General features: G+C 48.4%; 1 protein-coding gene across 3 annotated transcripts in view; it reads left to right on the top strand.

The window, feature by feature from the left end:
• PPIP5K1 (diphosphoinositol pentakisphosphate kinase 1) overlaps positions 1 to 18,542 on the top strand; it is a 40,117-nt gene that overhangs the window by 9,597 nt on the left and 11,978 nt on the right. For all 3 annotated transcript variants that reach the window (XM_064157758.1, XM_064157756.1, XM_064157757.1), the window contains exons 14-26: positions 159 to 244; positions 635 to 763; positions 2,223 to 2,344; positions 3,119 to 3,301; positions 3,651 to 3,792; positions 4,426 to 4,649; positions 5,575 to 5,702; positions 6,181 to 6,295; positions 7,659 to 7,766; positions 8,960 to 9,076; positions 9,318 to 9,482; positions 10,529 to 10,619; positions 15,526 to 15,648. In XM_064157758.1, the coding sequence (XP_064013828.1) occupies positions 159 to 244; positions 635 to 763; positions 2,223 to 2,344; positions 3,119 to 3,301; positions 3,651 to 3,792; positions 4,426 to 4,649; positions 5,575 to 5,702; positions 6,181 to 6,295; positions 7,659 to 7,766; positions 8,960 to 9,076; positions 9,318 to 9,482; positions 10,529 to 10,619; positions 15,526 to 15,648 (1,733 nt within the window). The remainder of the gene's footprint in view (positions 1 to 158; positions 245 to 634; positions 764 to 2,222; positions 2,345 to 3,118; positions 3,302 to 3,650; positions 3,793 to 4,425; positions 4,650 to 5,574; positions 5,703 to 6,180; positions 6,296 to 7,658; positions 7,767 to 8,959; positions 9,077 to 9,317; positions 9,483 to 10,528; positions 10,620 to 15,525; positions 15,649 to 18,542) is intronic.

The following is an 18,542-nucleotide window of genomic DNA, read 5'->3' as shown; positions in this document are numbered from 1 at the left end:
TGTGTGCTGGGTCACAGGCAGCAGCAAAAATGTTGATGGCAACAGATGTTGCAGTAAGAAGTCTCTTGCCCATGCTGTGATTTTGCTGTGAACTGCTTGGAGACCTCTGGGTGCAGGATGAGTGGAGTTGATTTTTTTCTCCCCTCTGCCTGTGACAGGTATGGACATTTTTCTGGCATTAACCGTAAGGTTCAACTGACTTATCTGCCTCATGGGCATCCAAAAGCTGCAAGTGAAGATGAAGGTAAAGAAACCTGGTGTTGCTGCCTTGATCTTTAAGCCTGATGCCCGAGAGTGCATGCAGCTATCCTGCCTAGATAGGCCTGTGAACACACAAGTAGAATGAGTGACTCACGTCTCTGCTCACATCACGTGGAGGGTTGGACTGATGTGCCTGTGGTGCACCTCAGATAGTGCCACGGGGCTTCTGCTTCTGATTTCATGAATGCCAGCCTTCAGAAAGTACTGGCTCTTAATTTCCTACTTGTTGGTTTGGTTCCTGGGGATTTTGGGTCAGGTTTGTGTTAAGAATGCTCTGCATTGGTGCTGATGGCAACCTCTTCTTCTTCCCTTCCTCTCCCCCTGCAAGCTCAGCTTTGAGATCTGTTGTAGTGAGTACTTGTTTGTCTCCTAGAAGCTCGCAGAGAGCCTTCCCCATCCCTTCTCCTGGTGCTTAAATGGGGTGGAGAGCTGACACCAGCAGGAAGAGTCCAGGCAGAAGAGCTGGGGCGAGCCTTTCGCTGCATGTACCCCGGGGGCCAAGGTAAGCTTTGCCCATGGCTCTCCAGTGGGGGGATGCCCAGACACCTGTGGGCCAACTCAGAGATCCCAGAGTTGGCTGAAGCTGGCTGCTGCAGTGGTTACTCTTAGTGTACTGAAGCATAGAAACATTCTTCTAGCTGGTGTGTCAGCACTCTAAACCCATAAAACATTCTAATAACATAGATTCTGATGCAGCAAACGTGGTTCAAAATCCAGGTATGATTGACAAGAAGGAAAATCTGTCTTGCAACACAGATAACACTGCCTTGGCACAGGAGAAGAGGAGGGTAACTTCTCCATATGTTCTCCCTCGTAGTTCTGTGACTCTGAACAGCATTTGATGCGCACAACAAGAACCCACAGTGGGACATAAAAGGCTAAGGTTGTCTTTTCTACCCAAATAAAGAGTCAGTAAAAACACTCTGCTGCTGTACTGATCTGATGAGACCAGTGTTGGATACTGCTTGTCTTTGACTTGTATGGTTAATTAATTACATTTAATTAATTCAATTTCAAATGAGTTAAGTTAATTTAAATTGAATTGGAGAAGGTTTCCTTCTGGAATAAGGAAGTTACCCTTGGTGGGAGAGGATAAAATTAGAGGATACTTAAAAGAACTGGACATAGAGAAATCTATGAGCTGAGAGATCAGCTAATCCTGAAAACTGTTTCTGGGCACCTGAGGGACAGGAAGGTGATGGGCAGTAGTTGGTGTGGATTCAGAGATGGAAGTCATGCTTGACCAGCCTTTTAACTTCATACAGTGAAGTAACTGGCTCGTTTAGATGAGGAGAGAAGTGTTTCTCTGAGTTTTGAGCTCAGAGCTTGGAGCAGTTTTCCCATCTTTTCATGCAGTGTGACTGGGTACTGTGCAAAACCATCATGGGATTCCAGGCAGCAGCATCTTAGTCACCGCTGCACTGTCTGTGGAGGGGCAGACTCCGGGGCTGCATGAGTCGCTGTCTCCCATTACTGATGTGACTCCTGTGAGTGACTCAGCCACCATAAATAAATCAGCATTTTGTGTGATTGTAGCTTCCTAGTATGTGCTTTGGGTTCCCCCCTGCTAAGCAGCAGTTCCTGCTCTTTTGGTGGCAGCAGCAGCTGCTCTTGTGCAGAGAACGGGCAGGAGGAGGCAGGGTTTTCTGTGCACAGTGACTGCGCAGAGGTATTCAGGCTCAGAGAACCATAATGGGCTGTTCAGAGAGGACTGCTTCAGGATTCAGGCAACATCAGTCCTGTCTGGTGAATGCTCACTTTTTTTTTCTTCAGATGAGGTTTCCCCAGTTAAAGCCTGAATCAGATTTCTGGTCACCATGTCTATTTCACAGCAACTTGAATGCTGACTATGGAGGGGATGATGAATTCTCTGCATAACTTTGTTACTGCAGCAAGCTTGCTGTCTAAGCAGCCTGCTCAGCTGCTATTTGTGCAGAATGCTGATTTTGTTCTCTGTCCAGGTGATTATGCTGGCTTTCCTGGCTGTGGCTTGCTCAGGCTGCACAGCACCTACCGCCATGATCTCAAGATCTATGCCTCAGACGAGGGACGAGTTCAGATGACAGCAGCAGCTTTTGCAAAGGTCCCTCTTCTCTCTTGAACATCTGCTAGTTTTACTACATTCATCTTAATAGATGCCAGTTGTAAAGGAAAACCCCTGGAAATGAGGAAAGGCCTGTGCTAGGAGCTTCCCTATGTCTGTTGGGAGGGTGATGGTACATGATGCTAATAGCAAGTGTGTGGGGTGGTCCTGGAAGCCCAGTGTAGCTGCAGATGGGTGTTTGCTTTAGCATCCTGTCCTGGATGGGGCTCTGACTGAAGAAGGAGTTATTTATGGAGTATTGCTGGTACTTGCTGTTAAAGCACATCAAACCTGTTGCTGAGTATTAATTGCCTACAAAATGAGCATTTCTTGGATGACTGCCCAGCCAAAGGGGTTATTCCTTGACTTCTGGATTTAAAAGGGGACTGAAATGTTTTTGGTGCAGTGTGGGATGGGGACTGGGGGGAAGACAGCTTCATCTGCAGTTTAATCTTGAGCCAAGGGCAATCCTGTGGTGAACTTAACTGCTCTTCAGAGCCTCTGTTGTATCAACTTTTTCTAGCAAACTGAGTTGGCTGTTTGACAGCTGCCTGGACCAATCTGGGGCTTCTGCAGGTAGAACTGGCCTTTTGCCTCAAATAGCTCCAAAAGCATTACAGAGTCACTGGTGGCTGGAGGTGCTGTTGCTGTAAAACTGCCCTTCAAAGGCCCCTGAGGTTTTGCTCAAGCTGGCTGAAGGCTGGCCATGGAACTACCAGAAATGTGTGTTGCTTGGATTGAGCATGGCTGAAATCTTGTCCTGTGTTGCTTTAGGGTCTGCTGGCTCTGGAAGGAGAGCTAACCCCCATCCTGGTGCAAATGGTGAAAAGTGCCAACATGAATGGTCTCCTGGACAGTGACAGTGATTCCCTTAGCAGCTGTCAACACAGAGTGAAGGCACGACTGCATGAGATCATGCAGAAGGATGCTGAGTTCTCTGAAGAGGATTATGAAAAGGTAAAACTCCATTACCATTAAGGAATATATTTATCACCCCAAGGAACTGTTTAAATCTTCTGTGAAGCTCTTCTGCTCAAGCACAGAAGCAAAGTGAGGTAAGTGTGGATGTTGTAAGTGGAGGGAGATCTGATCTGATAGGAGCAGTTGTTTGTTCTCACAGACTTTGGTCCTGAGGAAGTTTTCAAAACAAGTTTAACTACCCTTAGGAACAGGCCAGCTTCTTAAGTCTAGCTGGGAGTACAACTTCTGTACTTGGTCAGATAGCAGGACAGCTGCAAAAGGAAGCCATCCTTGTGCTCTCAGTTTGTAAAGGTACTAACTACTCTCTACCGGTGTCTCCTCTCAGCTAGCACCTACAGGCAGTGCTTCTCTGCTCAACTCCATGACTTTTATCCAGAACCCAGTGGAGGTCTGTAACCAGGTGTTCACCTTGATTGAGAATCTCACTTCCCAGATACAAAAACGTCTGGAAGACCCCAAATCTGCAGGTGAGTGAAAACTGGTAAAGGTCTGGAGCAGATTAATTTATTACTGCAACTTCAGAGCTTCTGAACACCACTGGTTTATATTTGTCCATAGCAATGAAATTGTAAGGTGAAATTCTGTATCTGCTATTGATGTGGAAGGCTTCTCTCCCAGTTCCTACTACTGTTAGACAGAGCTGCAGTGTGAAGGAAACGCTGTGTGCATCTTAGGCTCAGAGTGAAGGTGGAGAGCAGCAGTGCCTCCTGGAGGACTATTACTGGTTTTCCCAAGTGTTTGCTGAAGGGGAGCTCAAGACTATGAACAGCAGGCTTCGTGGTCTTGATTTGCTCCTCTCTAAGACCTTTCTTAGAGCAGAGGTTTTGAAAAGGAATCTGTGGCACGTTTCACAGAGTTTGTGGCAGGCATAGGCCAACAGGCAGGCAGTTTTACCTTTCCCAAGTATTTTGGCAGTAGCTTGTTGCTACAGGTTAAAGCTCCATGCAACGGGCTCAGCGGCTTTGCCAGTGTAGGACTGCTGCAGGAGGTACAGTAATCAGAGCCCTTCTACTCTGGGAGAGGCCAGTCACTGCTCTTGCTTGAAATCTCTGCAGAAATTGTCAGGATGTGAATGTGGTTTGGTGTCTTGTGTTGCTCAGACCTGCAGCTGTACCACAGTGAGACTTTAGAACTGATGCTGCAGCGCTGGAGCAAGCTGGAGCGTGACTTCCGGATGAAGAACGGGCGCTACGACATCAGCAAGATCCCGGACATCTACGACTGCATCAAGTATGATGTGCAGCACAACTGTGCACTGAAACTGGAAGGCACAGCTGAACTCTTCAAACTCTCTAAAGCCCTGGCAGATGTGATCATACCCCAGGTACAGCCAGTCCTGCCTGTGTGATGGTATCTGTGGTGTCAGCCTCTAACTCCTTCCTTGGCTGTTTTCTCTCGATTCTCTTGCATATTAACTTTCAAGGCAGCCTCTCAAGGGTACTTCTCAGATACGTCTCTTAGTGTTTGTATAAGGCCAAAACCAATTCTGACTGCAGATGTGGCAGGGCTGGTGGCTTGCTGGGTGAGGGTTTTGACAGTGTTAGAGTGACTCTGTTAATCGTAGTGCACAGCTTCAAGCAGTGTCTACACCACAGCAAAATCCTGCTTTCCACATGCACATTGTACAGGAGAAGACATTTTTCTGTGTTGAAGTGAAGGCTTCCTCCAGCAGATCTGCTGTTCTTGTTTGCTTCTCAGAGTTTATGCCCCTGAACTTGGGAGGGAAAAGGAGGACCATGTGGAACAAATCTCTCTGCAGTGACCATTGTTCTGTCTCACTTCTGTCAGAAATGTTTCATTTGATGAGCTTCTACCAGCAAGGTCCAACTGCACAGCTGCCCACAAAGAGCAGAACTGCTCTTCTAAACATTTTTACAGTGCTTCTGATGAGGTGCAGTTTGTTTCCAGCAGAGCACTTTGGGTTTAATCTTTGCAATAGCAGTAGCTGCATTAATGCTTGTGCCAGGTCAGGGTATAAGTTTGTGTGTCATGAGAGGAGGTTCCCTGATGGTACTTACTTCTCTCAGCTGTCAGAAGAATACTGACAGCACTGTCTAGACAGATTGGGATTCTTGGAGGAGTCTCTGTCCTTTGCAGTAAGAGGAAAAAGTAAACAGAGAAAGGCGCTGAGTGACATTTTCCTTTCTGTCCTTGCTTAGCTGGGGTAGTGTTAAAGTCCAGACTCCTTTCACATCAGGATGTGGCAAAAAAACATGAGGTCAAGGGTGTCTATCATTTTGTTCCCGCAGGAATATGGAATTAATAAGGAGGAGAAACTGGAGATTGCTATTGGCTTTTGTCTTCCTCTCATTAAAAAGATCCAGTTGGACCTACAGAGAACCCATGAAGATGAGTCTGTCAACAAACTACATCCCTTGTAAGGATTGTGCTGCATGCTTCTGCTGGTGGGAAGGGAAGCTTTGGAGCAGTGTGTGTGGACCATGCCAGGAGAGTGCAGTGGTGAGGAAGGAGGCACAGAGTGTGCAAAGGACACAGCAAGAGGGGTGGATGTTGATCTGGAAGGGAAAATGGATGTTGATCCTAGATCTAGAAGGGAAATGGAGAGACACATTGAGACAATTGAGCAGGAGCATGGTGCCACAGAAGCCTAAACCCATTGTGCTTGGATGGGGGACACTTCATCCCTGTCTCCGCAAGGGGCAAGTGCTGGTATGAGGCCACCTCTGCCCCACCACATCTCTGTAAACTTGCCGCTTCTTTGCCTGCTGCTCTCACTGTGCTGTTCCTGCTACCCTTCAACAGCTCCCAGCGTGGTGTTACCTTACTCCAATGCCCTACATGTGGATGAAATGAATGGGCAGGCTGTGAGTGACACTGGGCTGGTTTTGGTTTAGGTACTCCAGAGGAGTTCTGTCGCCGGGTCGCCACGTTCGGACGCGGCTCTACTTCACCAGTGAGAGCCACGTACACTCCCTGCTCAGCATCTTCCGCTACGGGGGGCTCCTGGATGTAAGTGTCCCAGCAGTGCCCACAGAGTAAGCCTCCCTGCTTTTTCTCAGTGGCCCCTTCCAAGTGGACAAGTGTGTGTTTGTAGGTCGCCCCTCTAGCCAGCTCCCTCAGCAGTGATGTGCATCAATGGCCTCTGGCTGCCTCTGTGTCTGCCACGTTTGCATGCTGCAGCTTCCTGCCTCTTGGGCATGTAGGGTGGTCCTTCCCCAGTCCTGGCACTACCTGCCCTGCTTATTCAGAGGCATATTTTCTCCAAGAGCTGTCTTGCTGGTTTCAGAGGAGTAGACCACTTACCAGTGCAGGAGGAGAGCAGCATAAGGCAGTGAGAATGAGGGAATTTCTCTCTTCTTGCTTCCTTCAAGTCCTTATTCCAAGAGCTCGACCCTATCATTTAGTGACTTCTTGTCAATTCTAAGTCAAGAAAATCAAGTGACTTGAGGTTGCAAGGGGGGTGCTGCCTACTAGAGGGACAGATGACACATTTTTGGAGGACTATCTCATCCAATCCAATCCAACCTTCACTTGTTGTTATAATCTGCTTCCTGAAGGAAACTGGCATGCAGACCTTGAGAAAAGCAAGGTCTCATCCTTCTTGTGAGGGTCTCTGATTTATGTTGCCCTTTTTAAGTGGGGTGTTCTGAAATGCCTTCAGAACCTGGACATGGTTAGTAGCTGTGATTTCTCATGTTTGTGGAACCTGGCAGTGATCAACCAAGTACTTCTGAAATTCTCACTGAGTAAGATGCTACTTTATTGTCTGACTTGAGTGTCAGAGGATGCTGTGTTGCCAGCATGGAAATATTAGGCTGCATCTGGGTTCATGTGTGCTGGTGGGGTACACTCCATGTCCAAGGATACAGCACAGATGACACTTCAGGTGTGGCCATTCCCTGGCAGTGTTGAGAAGCAGTGAGAGGTAGGCTGCCCAAAGGCTTTGCATGGCTCTCTAGGCTTTTAATCCAGCATAGTCTAAAAGCAGCCTCACTTGGTCCCTTATTTGGTACAAGTTACCCCCTCTGTTTTTCCAGAGATTTCTCTGCAATACTCATTCTGTGGGGCACCATCTGAGCATGGCTGTATTTGGGAACCTGCTGTGGGGCCTGCTTTTATTCAATCAGCGTGGCACAGGGCTTGTAGCTCAGCCTGCACGTGGACTGTATGGGTAGCTGCAGTGTCCCACTCTGGATTTGCTCCCCACCCTTGTCCTAAGGTCATCTCTTTTCATGCAAGATAAGCAAGATGTTTTTTGTCCTGAGAATGTTGCTGTCTTGTGGAGAGACCAAGTCTCTCAGCCTGCATCACTGGGTGCTGCCAGGTGTCTGCTGTTGCTTACTCCATGCGACTGTTTGTGTGTATGTATCAGGAGAACAAAGACCAGCAGTGGAAGAGAGCCATGGACTATTTGAGTGCTATCTCAGAGCTGAACTACATGACCCAGATTGTTATCATGCTCTACGAGGACAACAACAAGGTGAGGGATGTAGCTGTAGGAGGGCGAAATCCTCCCTGCCTGGTGTAAGGCACAGCCCTAAAGATGGGTTCAGCTGAGAAGCCTCTCACCTGAGCTCTCTCTATGTGAATATAAGTGGAGGGCCCATGGGCACAGCTGCTGAGTCTTGTTCTCAGATGACCCAGGAATGTACTCCTGGGCAGCAATACTAAGTAATCAATACTGTCTGTCTTCGAGCATGTCCCAACACAAAATAATTTCTTAACACTCACTACAAGTGAACAACAGGAAAAAATGTGTCTGGCCTTTTCCTCCCCCAGTATTTCTGGATAATATCCAGAAATTCCACACTTCAGCTTCCTTTGTTGTAAAAATGTGCTGATAGAGGTAGAGAACTGTGTGCTGATACCTTCAGGAGGTGAGGAGAAGCATTTACAACCCAGCCAGAGTGTGGAAGCTGGTGGCAATGACCCAAAGTAGATTTTACTGCAGCTCCTGACTTCCACGTCTTAGACTGCAGAAGGTTGTGGTGGGTGAGGGGAGCATTCCCTTCCCACCCTGTACTGTGGAGTTAAGAGTCTGGTGTTCAAAGAGCTGGTGTGAGGCTCTGCTGGTGGAGATGAAATATTTCCTGTTTGTGAAAAAAACCCAAACAGCTCTAAGCTCTAAGGAGTGGTGTAAATCTGTTAGTAGGGGGGATGAAGCCTTGGGGGCTACATCATTAGTGCCAGGTATTCTGAATTCCTTTAAAAAAAAAAGAAAAGAAAAGGGAAATATAGTATTACAGACAGTAACTTAAATGCTGGGACAGCCTGAGTGAAGGTCAGGGAGGGAACTAGTCTTTACCTGCCCCAGCATGTGCTGGTTTGGCAGGAGGAGTGGATTGGAAGGGCGATGGCTCAGGTTTGCCTGTATGTATGCGATCTATACATACATAGAGCCCCCTCTGTTTGGCTCCTCCAGTGGCTGTTGTCACAAAATAACAACAGTTGCAGTGTCTCAGATTTGTGCTAGTGAGGGCTGCTCTTTTGGGTAAGACAAACCTAGAGCCATTCTATTCATGGTTTCTTGTTGCTTCTGCTTCCCTTCCAAAATGATGTGCTTGGGACATGAGCTGCACCAGCATGGCAGGGGAGGCAGGTCCTGGCCACAGTGGTGCTGACAGTGGGGCTGGTTTTACTCGTTTGCTTATTCCCTGTGCCTCCTCTTCACAGGACCCATCTTCAGAGGAGCGTTTCCACGTGGAGCTGCATTTCAGCCCTGGTGTGAAGGGCTGTGAGGAGGACAGGAATGTGCCCACAGGGTTTGGCTTTCGGCCAGCCTCTGCAGAGGTGAGCTTGCTGCCTGGACGTGGCTTCAGCAGCACATCTTTCTCTGGCCTGTTCAGGGGCTGTTTTCCCTGCCCAGCCTCAAGGGTTAGTCATGGCAGTGTCTGAGCTGCTGGTGTGTGCTGCTGGTGGTGCTGGTGTCCTCCTGAGCTCAGCAGAGCTGGGAGATCCCAGGCTGGAGTCAGCACCTGGGCAGGGCTTGTAAAGCTGTGTACCTGCAGGTGTCAATGTTTCCTTACTGCAGAACGAGGACAAGAAACCAGACCAAGGAAGCCTGGAGGACCTATCCAAAGAGAAGGGCATGGAAGAGCCAGACCGTGCCCAGCAAAGGTCCCCGCAGCCGTCGGAGCCTGTCAGCATTCAGCGCAGATCTCCACTGATCAGGAACCGGAAGACAGGTTCCATGGAGGTAACACCATGGGCGCCGTTGGTGTTCTCATGGGGGCCTTTTCCTTGCCTCTGGGTTCCTGGCATGCCAGAGTTTAAGGTTCTGGGAAAGGGTCTACAGAAGTTAAAGGCAGACCTCTCAGACTCTTCCTCATTGAGGAAGGATGGGTCAGGGGAAGAGATGGGGAAGATAAAGTAAGGAAATGCTTGAGAAACAATGTTCTGTAGAGGCATCAGTGTAACCAGCTGTGAGATCTCGTGCAGCTCCTTCACCTAGCCATGGTGACATCTTTGCCTTCCCTTAGGTCCCAGCCTTTGCCTCCCCCAGTTCAGCTGCACATTTCTGTTTCCTGTCTCCCAGATAAGATATCATGTGAATCTGAGGTCCTTGCTAACTGGGGGGATTCATTGCAGAGCGTTTAAACTGTCAGAGTTTAGAACTGTCCCATTCACTGATCTAAAGTATCAGAGATGGAATTTAATGTTCTTACTTCTCTCCTTGTGTGTCATAAGACTGGCTTCACAGTCAGCAGGAGCTGGCACCTTCAAAATGTTCTAGAACTGCCCCTCCTTTTGGAGAGGTTTCAGAGGCATTTTTGCTGTCTGTTTTCTGAACTACTAAAGCCAGAGTGAGGGCTTGAGGTCTTTAAGTGGCTTCCATCTCTATGTCACTTATGATGTAACCTTTGCATTCAGGGACTCTGTGTAACAGGCATGTACAAAGTTAAAGGGGATGTTCCTTCCTGCTGCCAAAGAAGGAAGTCCATGTCCCAGTGATCCCAGCAAGAGTTCTGGGAGATGGGGAGCTCACTACACAAGTCATTTCATGCTTGTGAAATCTCCCTTGTTCCACAACACAAGTTCCACAATTTCAAGTTTCAACAAACTTGAAATTAAACTTGAGCGTGCACGGAGTCAATCTTAGTCTATGAGCACCTTTATGCCTCTGGAAACCTGCTTTTAAGGAAAAGATGCACTTTTCTTTACCTTAGGTAGATGTTTAAATGCCTTTGAGAGCAGAGGGTAACTTGAAGCATGACACTGAATGATGTATCTCTGTCTTTGCAGGTACTCTCTGAGTCTTCTTCCAAATCGGGAGGCTACCGACTCTTCAGCAGCTACTCCAGACAGTCTTCTGAGATGAAGCAGAGTGGCCTAGGTACTGCACTTGCCCTGTAGCCATGCTGCTCTCCTGCACCTCTGTGGGCATTTGTCTGGCTCTCCACACATACAGCTGGCTTAAGCTCCTTGTATGTCCCTCTGTGTCCATTATGTCTTCTTCTAGTGTCACCATTTAGTCCGTTGTAGGGACTGTCTTTCTGTATTTCCTTATGTGTGTGATCTCCTTCAGCTTCTAGCAACAGAAGATGCATTTTCCATCCTTTGTAGAATGGGAGCAAGAGAGCAAGCTGCATGCTTGCAGGCTGGCCTTCTGGTTCTGTGTCCCCATCATTTGTTGTACCGTTTCTGAGCTTAGTAGGATGAGATGATTTCTGTGGGAGCTGACGTGTGTGCTGCTCTGCAGAGCAGCACTCTACATGCAAAGCTGCTCTTCGTGCAAGATTTTTGTGTTTCTACCTTTGCTTCAAAAAGATCTTTTGTATGGAACAGATCAGCCACCTGCAGTGGTGTCTGACAGCTCTCTGACCGAGCTGGAATCCATGGATAACCACTCCTTGCGTAGCAGCCAGCAGAAGAGAATATTGTGGGGCATTTGATGTTCTCTGCCTGTCCTGGAGAGTGCCATCCCATCATCCTAACCTGAACTATGTCGTAATAGTTGGAATTCTTCCTGAAGTATTTTTGCCCAAGCAAGATCTATTTGGAAACTGAGAAGCTGTCTTTGTTGTCAGGATGTTCAAAGATAGCTGTGAAGCCTAGATCTTGCAGATGACTAATAAGCACTAGGAGGTGGAAATGCCCAAGCTGTGCCTACTTTCTTTTGCTTTAAAACCATTTTTGCTTTATGGCATGGCTGTGGGCTTGCAGCAGCTGTGACTCATCACTTCTTTGCTCCCTTACATGGACATCCTGCAGCTGAGAGATTTCTGAAGGCCTGATCATTTTTGTCATTTTTGAGTGAGCTGCTTCTTCAGAAGCTAATTCTTCCCAGGTGAAGAGAATTTTCTTCAGAGTGGTTAGGAAGTATGCCTGGAATCTGCTAGCTGTGCCTTCAGCCAGCTGGACATACCTGAGAAGGAATGGCTGATGCATGCTCTCTTAAAGGCACAACAGCCTTGGCCACAGTGGGTTTTGAATGTGCTGGTTCGCTGAGTGCTTTGAGTGCTTTTACTCACTTCTGCCTGTCACAGACCATCTGTAGGACTCTGTGAGCTGTAGTGTGTTGCCTTGCCTAGGCTTGGAGAGACCTGCAGTTCTTCTGTGAACCTGTGTGAGCCAATGTGAGAGCTGAGATGGCACAAGACAAGGATGTGCATCTGCCTGGAGAACTGCTGAGCACATCCAGGGTTGCATGCCAACTATCCAGGGCAGGTGCTCTGGAAAGCAGACCTTACAGCTGCTTACTGCAGTCTTTTGCAGGCTGCTGGGCAGTGTCTGTTTCAGCAACTGAGAAGACCACTCTACTCCACTGGACCCTGTACAGTACCACTTTTCCTTGACAACAAAACTTGAAGTGTGGTTCCAGCAAGTTTAATTTCATGCTCTTGCCTGACTTGCCTTGCAGGGAAGCCTGTGCTGGTTACTCTCCCAGCTGTGAAGCTCTGCATGAGATAAAACTTTGGTTAGGAATTGCTAGACCTGATCTGGGACAGTAGACTGTAGTCTACTCGACTATAGTAGTAACTGCTAGCTGCAGTCGATTCAATCCCATCCATCATTCTTCTCTTAGAGTATTGCAGCTGCAGGCATGAAAGGCTTGATCAGGAGAGCCCTCTGCTGCAACATCAGCTTGCATCATCCTAAGGATGTCTGTGTTTCTGTAAATATCTCTTAACCTGAGAACTGTTAAGAAGGATGGTGCCTCTGTACCCACAGAAGTCGAGCTCTTCCTGATTCCTTTCCTGCTGGTCTTGTAGAAATCTGATTGTCCCCTGCCTTAAGATCTGAAGTATGCTCTCTCTGTGAGAAATAGTAGACAGCTGGAGTTCTCTCTTTAATTACTGTCTAGCAGCTGTACTAGGAGGGAGTTCATTCAGATACTGCCTGCTGTTTCTGAGCTTTCCTGAAGCTCAGTCTCCTGCTGTATGACCTTGCCAGAGGCTGGCTGCTGCTACCTCTGGAAGAATGCCTGCCCAGCGATAACCTTCTGTGATTGATGTGCAGGAAGGGGGAGCAGGACAGGGCTCCTTGTAACAGCCCTGCTGCCATTCTTGGGGCTTCACCACATGTGGTTTAATGTGTTTTGAGCAGGGTGAGCTGCAGCTTGCTTTGTGCAGAGTGTGCTGTGGAGTTTCATGCTTTCCTGGACAAGAGCAAGTGCATCACTGTGGCTTGTCAGCAGCAGTGCCTCTGCGTCCAGCTTGGGAAGCACAGGGAGGTTTCAGTGTCTTTCTTTGCTTGCAGGAGCACTTCCAAATGAGCTAGTCCTTGCTGTTGGAGCAATAGAGGTGTGGTATTGTCAGTGGGCATGAGGCTTTATCCAGAGACTCCCTTGCTGAAACAGGGAATGTCTTATTTAAACATCTGAAATGTTGAATGTACACTTGACAAATGAAATGTCTCAAAGCTGTCCAGAACATGCAGTCCTTTCTAGCAGGTGTTGCTACAGCTGAAGTCCAAGTGGCTGTGCACCGTTGTGTTCTTCGGGATGTGTGTGTGTGTGTGTTTGTTTTGCCTGTGGTGGTGTCCCAGACTTCACTGTAGACAAATTGCTGTCAGCCATAGTGTCACCTTTGTCAGTTCTCTTCTAGTGCCAAAGGGTGCCAAAGAAATGTCTCTGTCTTCTGTAGCAGAGCAGAAACACAGGGATGTCCTTGACTTAATGATTAGTGGCGTGATGGTGCTCAAGATAGAAAGGCATAAAAATCCTCTGCTCTATTTTTGTCTGCCAGTAAATGAGTCTGTTGGGGGGTTTGTTGTTGCTGTTTGTTTGTTTTGAAGCCATGAAAGGATGATTAGGATCTGCTTGGCAAAATTTTGTTTGGGTTCTGGCAGATTTCAGTTCATGCTGAGTCAGCTTCAGCTGAGAGCGTGAGGAGATTTTGTGACTCTTATAGCAGTCACCCTGCAGGCAACAGTTCTTTGCCTGCTTGTCCAAGGACACATCTGTGCTAGCCTGGGCTGTAGCAAGCTGCCAAAAGCGTTACAGTGGTGGAACAGCTTAAGTTTAGTGCATGTGAGAACCCTTTTTGTCATCCCCCACTGTTCCCAAGAGCAGATGTCATTAGGCTAGACCGAGCATACGTGTCAATAGCTCAATACTCAGGAGCTGTGTGGTTTTTCCAGAGCAGCTTTGCAGGAAAAGAGCTGAGATCCTGAAGAGCAACAAGTGGACATGAGGCAGCAGTGTGTCCAAAGAAGGCCAGCAGCATGCTTTGTTAGATTGTCAGGAGTAGAGCTATTAGGGCTCTTTGCCTCTATTCACCTCCTGTGAGACTGCACCTGAAGCGTTGCTGTCCTGTCCTGGTGCCCAAGTGCCAGAAGGGTGTGGAGGTGGCAAGTGTAAGCAGTGGAGGTGGATGGGGACTGGAGCACACAACTTTGGAGGAGAAGCTGAGAGATCAGGGCTTGTTCAGGTCAGAAGCTGGTGGGAGTGGAGACCTTAATGCTGTTCTACCACCTGAATGGGAGGTTACAGAGAAGACAGACTGCTGCCCAAGGCATATGTGATAGGATAGGGACCAACAGACACAGGTTGCAGCATGGGAAATTCTGGTTAGCTAGGAGGAACACATTTGTCACCATGAATGTGCCGGATACTGGAACAGGGACCCAGGGAGGTTGTGAAATCTCCTTTCCTGGAGATGTCCAAAACTTGACTGGACTATCCCTAGCAAGCTGATACAAGCTGGGTTGTTGGGCGAGAGATCTCCAGAGGTTCTTTCCAACCTAGAACATGCTTGATGCTGTATTTTAGAATCAAGAGCTGCTTGCAGTACAGGCAGGATCTTATTAACAGTAGTAACAGTTGCACTGTTCCAGTTAAATACTAACAGGCAGCATGTTAAGATTTTTGCCTTGGCAGACAAGGTGGAACAAGATCAACCTGCTTGTTTCTGGAAGCCTTTTGTAAGTGGGAGTGATGTTGTTTTTAGCAGTTGGCATTCTCAGTACAGAATGCAGCACCAAAATGGTTTAGCAGATAATTTATAGCCAATCAGTGGCCTGTAACAAGATTTTGTCTCACTCAGAATTGCTGTCCTCAGATGAAGGAATCCTGTTCCTAAATATCACATGAAGTGATCTCACTGTGCCTTGGAGGAGCAAACAGCAGCAGCTGCCACAGCCATGGGTGTTAGGTTGCTTTCCTGAGACTGCCTTGCATGTCATGTTCCCTGTTGTAGGATGAGCAGTGTCCCTGCTGTGTGCACAGCTGGTGCTTTGCAAGGGTGGTTCATGGAGCAATTGGATCTACTCTGGAGTAGCAAGGTATGCCCATGCGGATGTGAAGTATCATCTGGGCAGCAGCTTGTGAAAGGCAGCTCTCTGGTGACACTGCTTTCTTCACTGCTTGACATAGTGATTAGTCCACATTTGCTGATCAAAAGATCAGGCAGTCCTTTCTTCTCCTCTGTGTCCTACAGAAAAAGGGCAGAGCTGCAGAGACATAGAGCCCAGTGACATGAACATGAGTGATTCAGCAACCTGGCTTTTCTGACAGGAGTGTGTAGATTTGCTGTCTGGAGGGTCTCAAGGTGTTTTTCATGGGTTAGGGCAAGAAAGCCAAACAGAAAGAACCCCTGGAGGGAGTTAGGAACATCCCTGGTGCCGAGTTGTGGGCCCCCTGTGTGTATTTGGCAGTGCCCCTCTGTGCTCACTGGCATTGTTTTTCCCTGAGATTGCCTGTGAAGTGGCCAGTTCGTTCCTCCTCCTTTGACTAACCCTGCTTTTCTGTAGCTGCATGCAGTGGAGATACAATACTAACACCTTCCCTGCCTTTCCAGGGTCACAATGCACCGGGCTGTTTAGCACCACTGTGCTGGGAGGCTCCTCCAGTGCCCCCAACCTCCAGGACTACGCACGCAGCCATGGCAAAAAGTTTGCCAGCAGCCTGACATACAAAGACGGTATGTGTGTTCCCTGGGCAGCAGGTGGTTCTGTGGTGCACTTTGGTGTCTCAGGATGCTGCTGAGGCAAAGCCTTACACTGCTGAGGAGGATGACAGTTGGATGTGTGTACTCGTCACAGCTACAGCAATGCGTTTCATCACGACCCAGGAAGTAGTGATCCTTGCTAGGACAAGGCTGGAGCTGATGTTGTGCTGCTGTCTGGTGTTGCTGGGCCCTGGTTTTGGGCAGATATTTAAATTCTGCATGTTGTGGAGGAGGATTTATTGGTCTAGATGTTAAGTAGGTTTGTCCTGGTATGGAAATCTCCAGTGTATCACATCATCTTGCTTACTTTGGTAGCCTTGCTGATGCTAAAGGAAACATTTGTGGAGCCAGTAATTCTCACCACACAGAGATGGAGCCACCCAAAGGCAGAATGATCTGCCTGGAGGCAGGTAAGGTGGGTACCAGAGTAAGGCTGGGCACACAGGAGAGTCCAGGGTAGCTGTCAGAAAGCTAGTGTGCTGAAATGCTGGAGGCAAGTGAGATAATTGATGAAATACTGCAGAAGGATCAGGAAGTCTTGCTGTTGTGCACTTCTGCAGAACCTGCCTTAAAGTTCAGCAAGGCAACCTGGCAAGGTACATTTGGGACGTGACTCCTAAGTGCTGCTCTGTGCACGTGGGTGAGATCAGCTGTGGATTGCTCTGCAGCTAGTGCTGGTGTGTTAGATGTTGAGAAGCAGAGAGCCTGTGGCTGATTTCAGGGAGATTGGAGCACAAGGTAAAACTGAAACATGCTGGAGGACCTGGAGGGGCTCCAGCAAGGGCCAGTGTCCATTGTGATCCAGTAAGAAAGGCACTTGGGCTCTGTGAGTCCTGATTACCAGACCATTGCTTGGGACACTGAGTTGAGCAGCACTGAAGAAACTGCTGTATGGGTAAGATCTGCACAACACACTGTGGCCTGCTTGGAAACTCAGCTCATGCTGCACAGCTTGGGCTTCCCAGCATCTAAGTTGGGTGTAGGATTATCTTCTCCTTTTCCTGTCTGTGTGTCTTCTGATGAGGGGCATTTTCGTCACTACTTTTCAGTGTCTGAGTTTGCAGTGCCTTTTATTGGCTCATCGTGGACACTAGCACTGGTGGATTGCAAAGTGGTCAGAGAAGTGAGGCAGTAATTTGAGGCCTTTGGGGAATTTTGTCCAGTTTAGAGCCAAAGAAAATGACCTGGTAAATCAGAATGGAAAGGTGCCCTCTGGCTCTTAGACCTAGCAGAGCCTCCTGGTGCTGCTGTATGGGGAGCGTTCTGTGTCTTGGCTTCTGTGCTGCTGTGGAGGGGAAAGCTGTGTCACAGTGAGAGACGGGGAGGAAATGGAGCTGGAGAGCGTCAAACCCTACTGCAGCAGCCCAAGCTGCTCAAGGCAGCAAGTGCTGGCTGTTCACAGGCCCCAGGGCAAGCTAATGGTGTTTGGCAGAAGCCCAGGCTAGCGTGAGAGATGCTAGCAGGGCCAGCAATGGCTCTGGCTGCTTGTCTGCTGCTCTGTGAGCAGCACCAGTTCTGGGGGACAAGCACCAAAGGCTGCTTGCTCTGTACCCATTGGGCCAGGCCAGGTTCTGCCTAGTCCTGGAACTGTGCTGCCTTGCCCCATGAGCTGTGGCACAGCGCTGAGCATGTACCAAGCCTAGAACAAAGGGCTGCTGCATCAGCCCGGTCCAAGGATGAGGCCTCTGCATGTTCAGATGCAGTTGTACCCTTAGATACCTAAAAGGCAGACCTGGTGTGTGACAGCACAGCACAGAACCATTCCTCGACATGTCCTGGCACCCTGTGCCACCAGTGTCCTGCTGCAGTGGCACTGGTTCTGCAGAATGAGCAGGTGGCTTGGGAAACCAAGTGGGAGGTGAGAAGGGCTCTTAGATTCTGGAAAAGGTAGTTTGGAACACGAAATAAGACCCTGAGCTGCATGTGCCTGCTTAAGTGAGCACAGGCTGAACCATGGCATTTAATCCAAACTGGAGCTGAGTACAGTAAGTGGTGCAGCAGACTCTTGGAGGACATTTGTACCAAGGCCTTTTTCGGTCACCAGGCTAATGTTTGGAATCCGTCAGTGCTGAAGCACATCTTTGCATGAACTCTGATACTGTTTCGTGGCTGTGATGCTTCAAGGTGTGGTGCATGGCTTACAGCACTTCATCAAAGGCTTGCTCAAGTGAAGTGCAGATGGCCCTGACTTCTGAGGTCTATTTCGCCTGTGTCTGGAAGAGGGCTGAGGATCATTTCAGTGGTAGGTTGTGTCCCAACCTCAGATTGAGGGAAGATCCACTGACGGCTGTGGTTTGAAGCTGGCTTGTCTGAAGTCAGGGATACTGTAAGCTGTGTTGCAGTGTCACTGAAACTCATGTGCTGTGAAGGCAAGGGAGAGATGTGGCGTGGAGTGGAGGTGGTTACCAGCTGTCAACTGCAGCTCCAGGACTTGGACACTTCTCAGGGGTTGCATGTGCATGGAAGATTGTCATGCCCTGTTTGCTGAGGGCTGTTACTCTGGTGAAGGAACATAAAGGACACAGTGGGAGTGTGGAGCATAAATTGATATGTGTATCTCCTGGCATTGGTGTAGAGGGATAGGTGCACAGATCTTACAGACTAGGTAGAACAGACACATGAAACATGGAAGAGAAATAAAAGCACTTTCCAGTACTTCCTAACAGTTCCTGAAGTTTTCAGGTTGCCTTTTTTTTCCTTCTTTTCCCTTTTTTTCCTGGTGCATATGGAGACTAATCCATGTATTGTAAAGCTCATCTGTTTCTACCTCATCAAACGTGTAGAGTCGGCCTTTGCACTGTCCTTCCACTGGGTGATTTCTATGGGAGAGCTTGGCCTGGCTTGGGACATGGCCAGGAGAAGCCTGA

The sequence above is a fragment of the Pogoniulus pusillus genome, chromosome 17, assembly GCF_015220805.1.
Source record: "Pogoniulus pusillus isolate bPogPus1 chromosome 17, bPogPus1.pri, whole genome shotgun sequence".
Classification (NCBI taxonomy): Eukaryota; Metazoa; Chordata; class Aves; order Piciformes; family Lybiidae; genus Pogoniulus; species Pogoniulus pusillus.
This window is presented reverse-complemented; position numbering and strand designations above follow the sequence as displayed.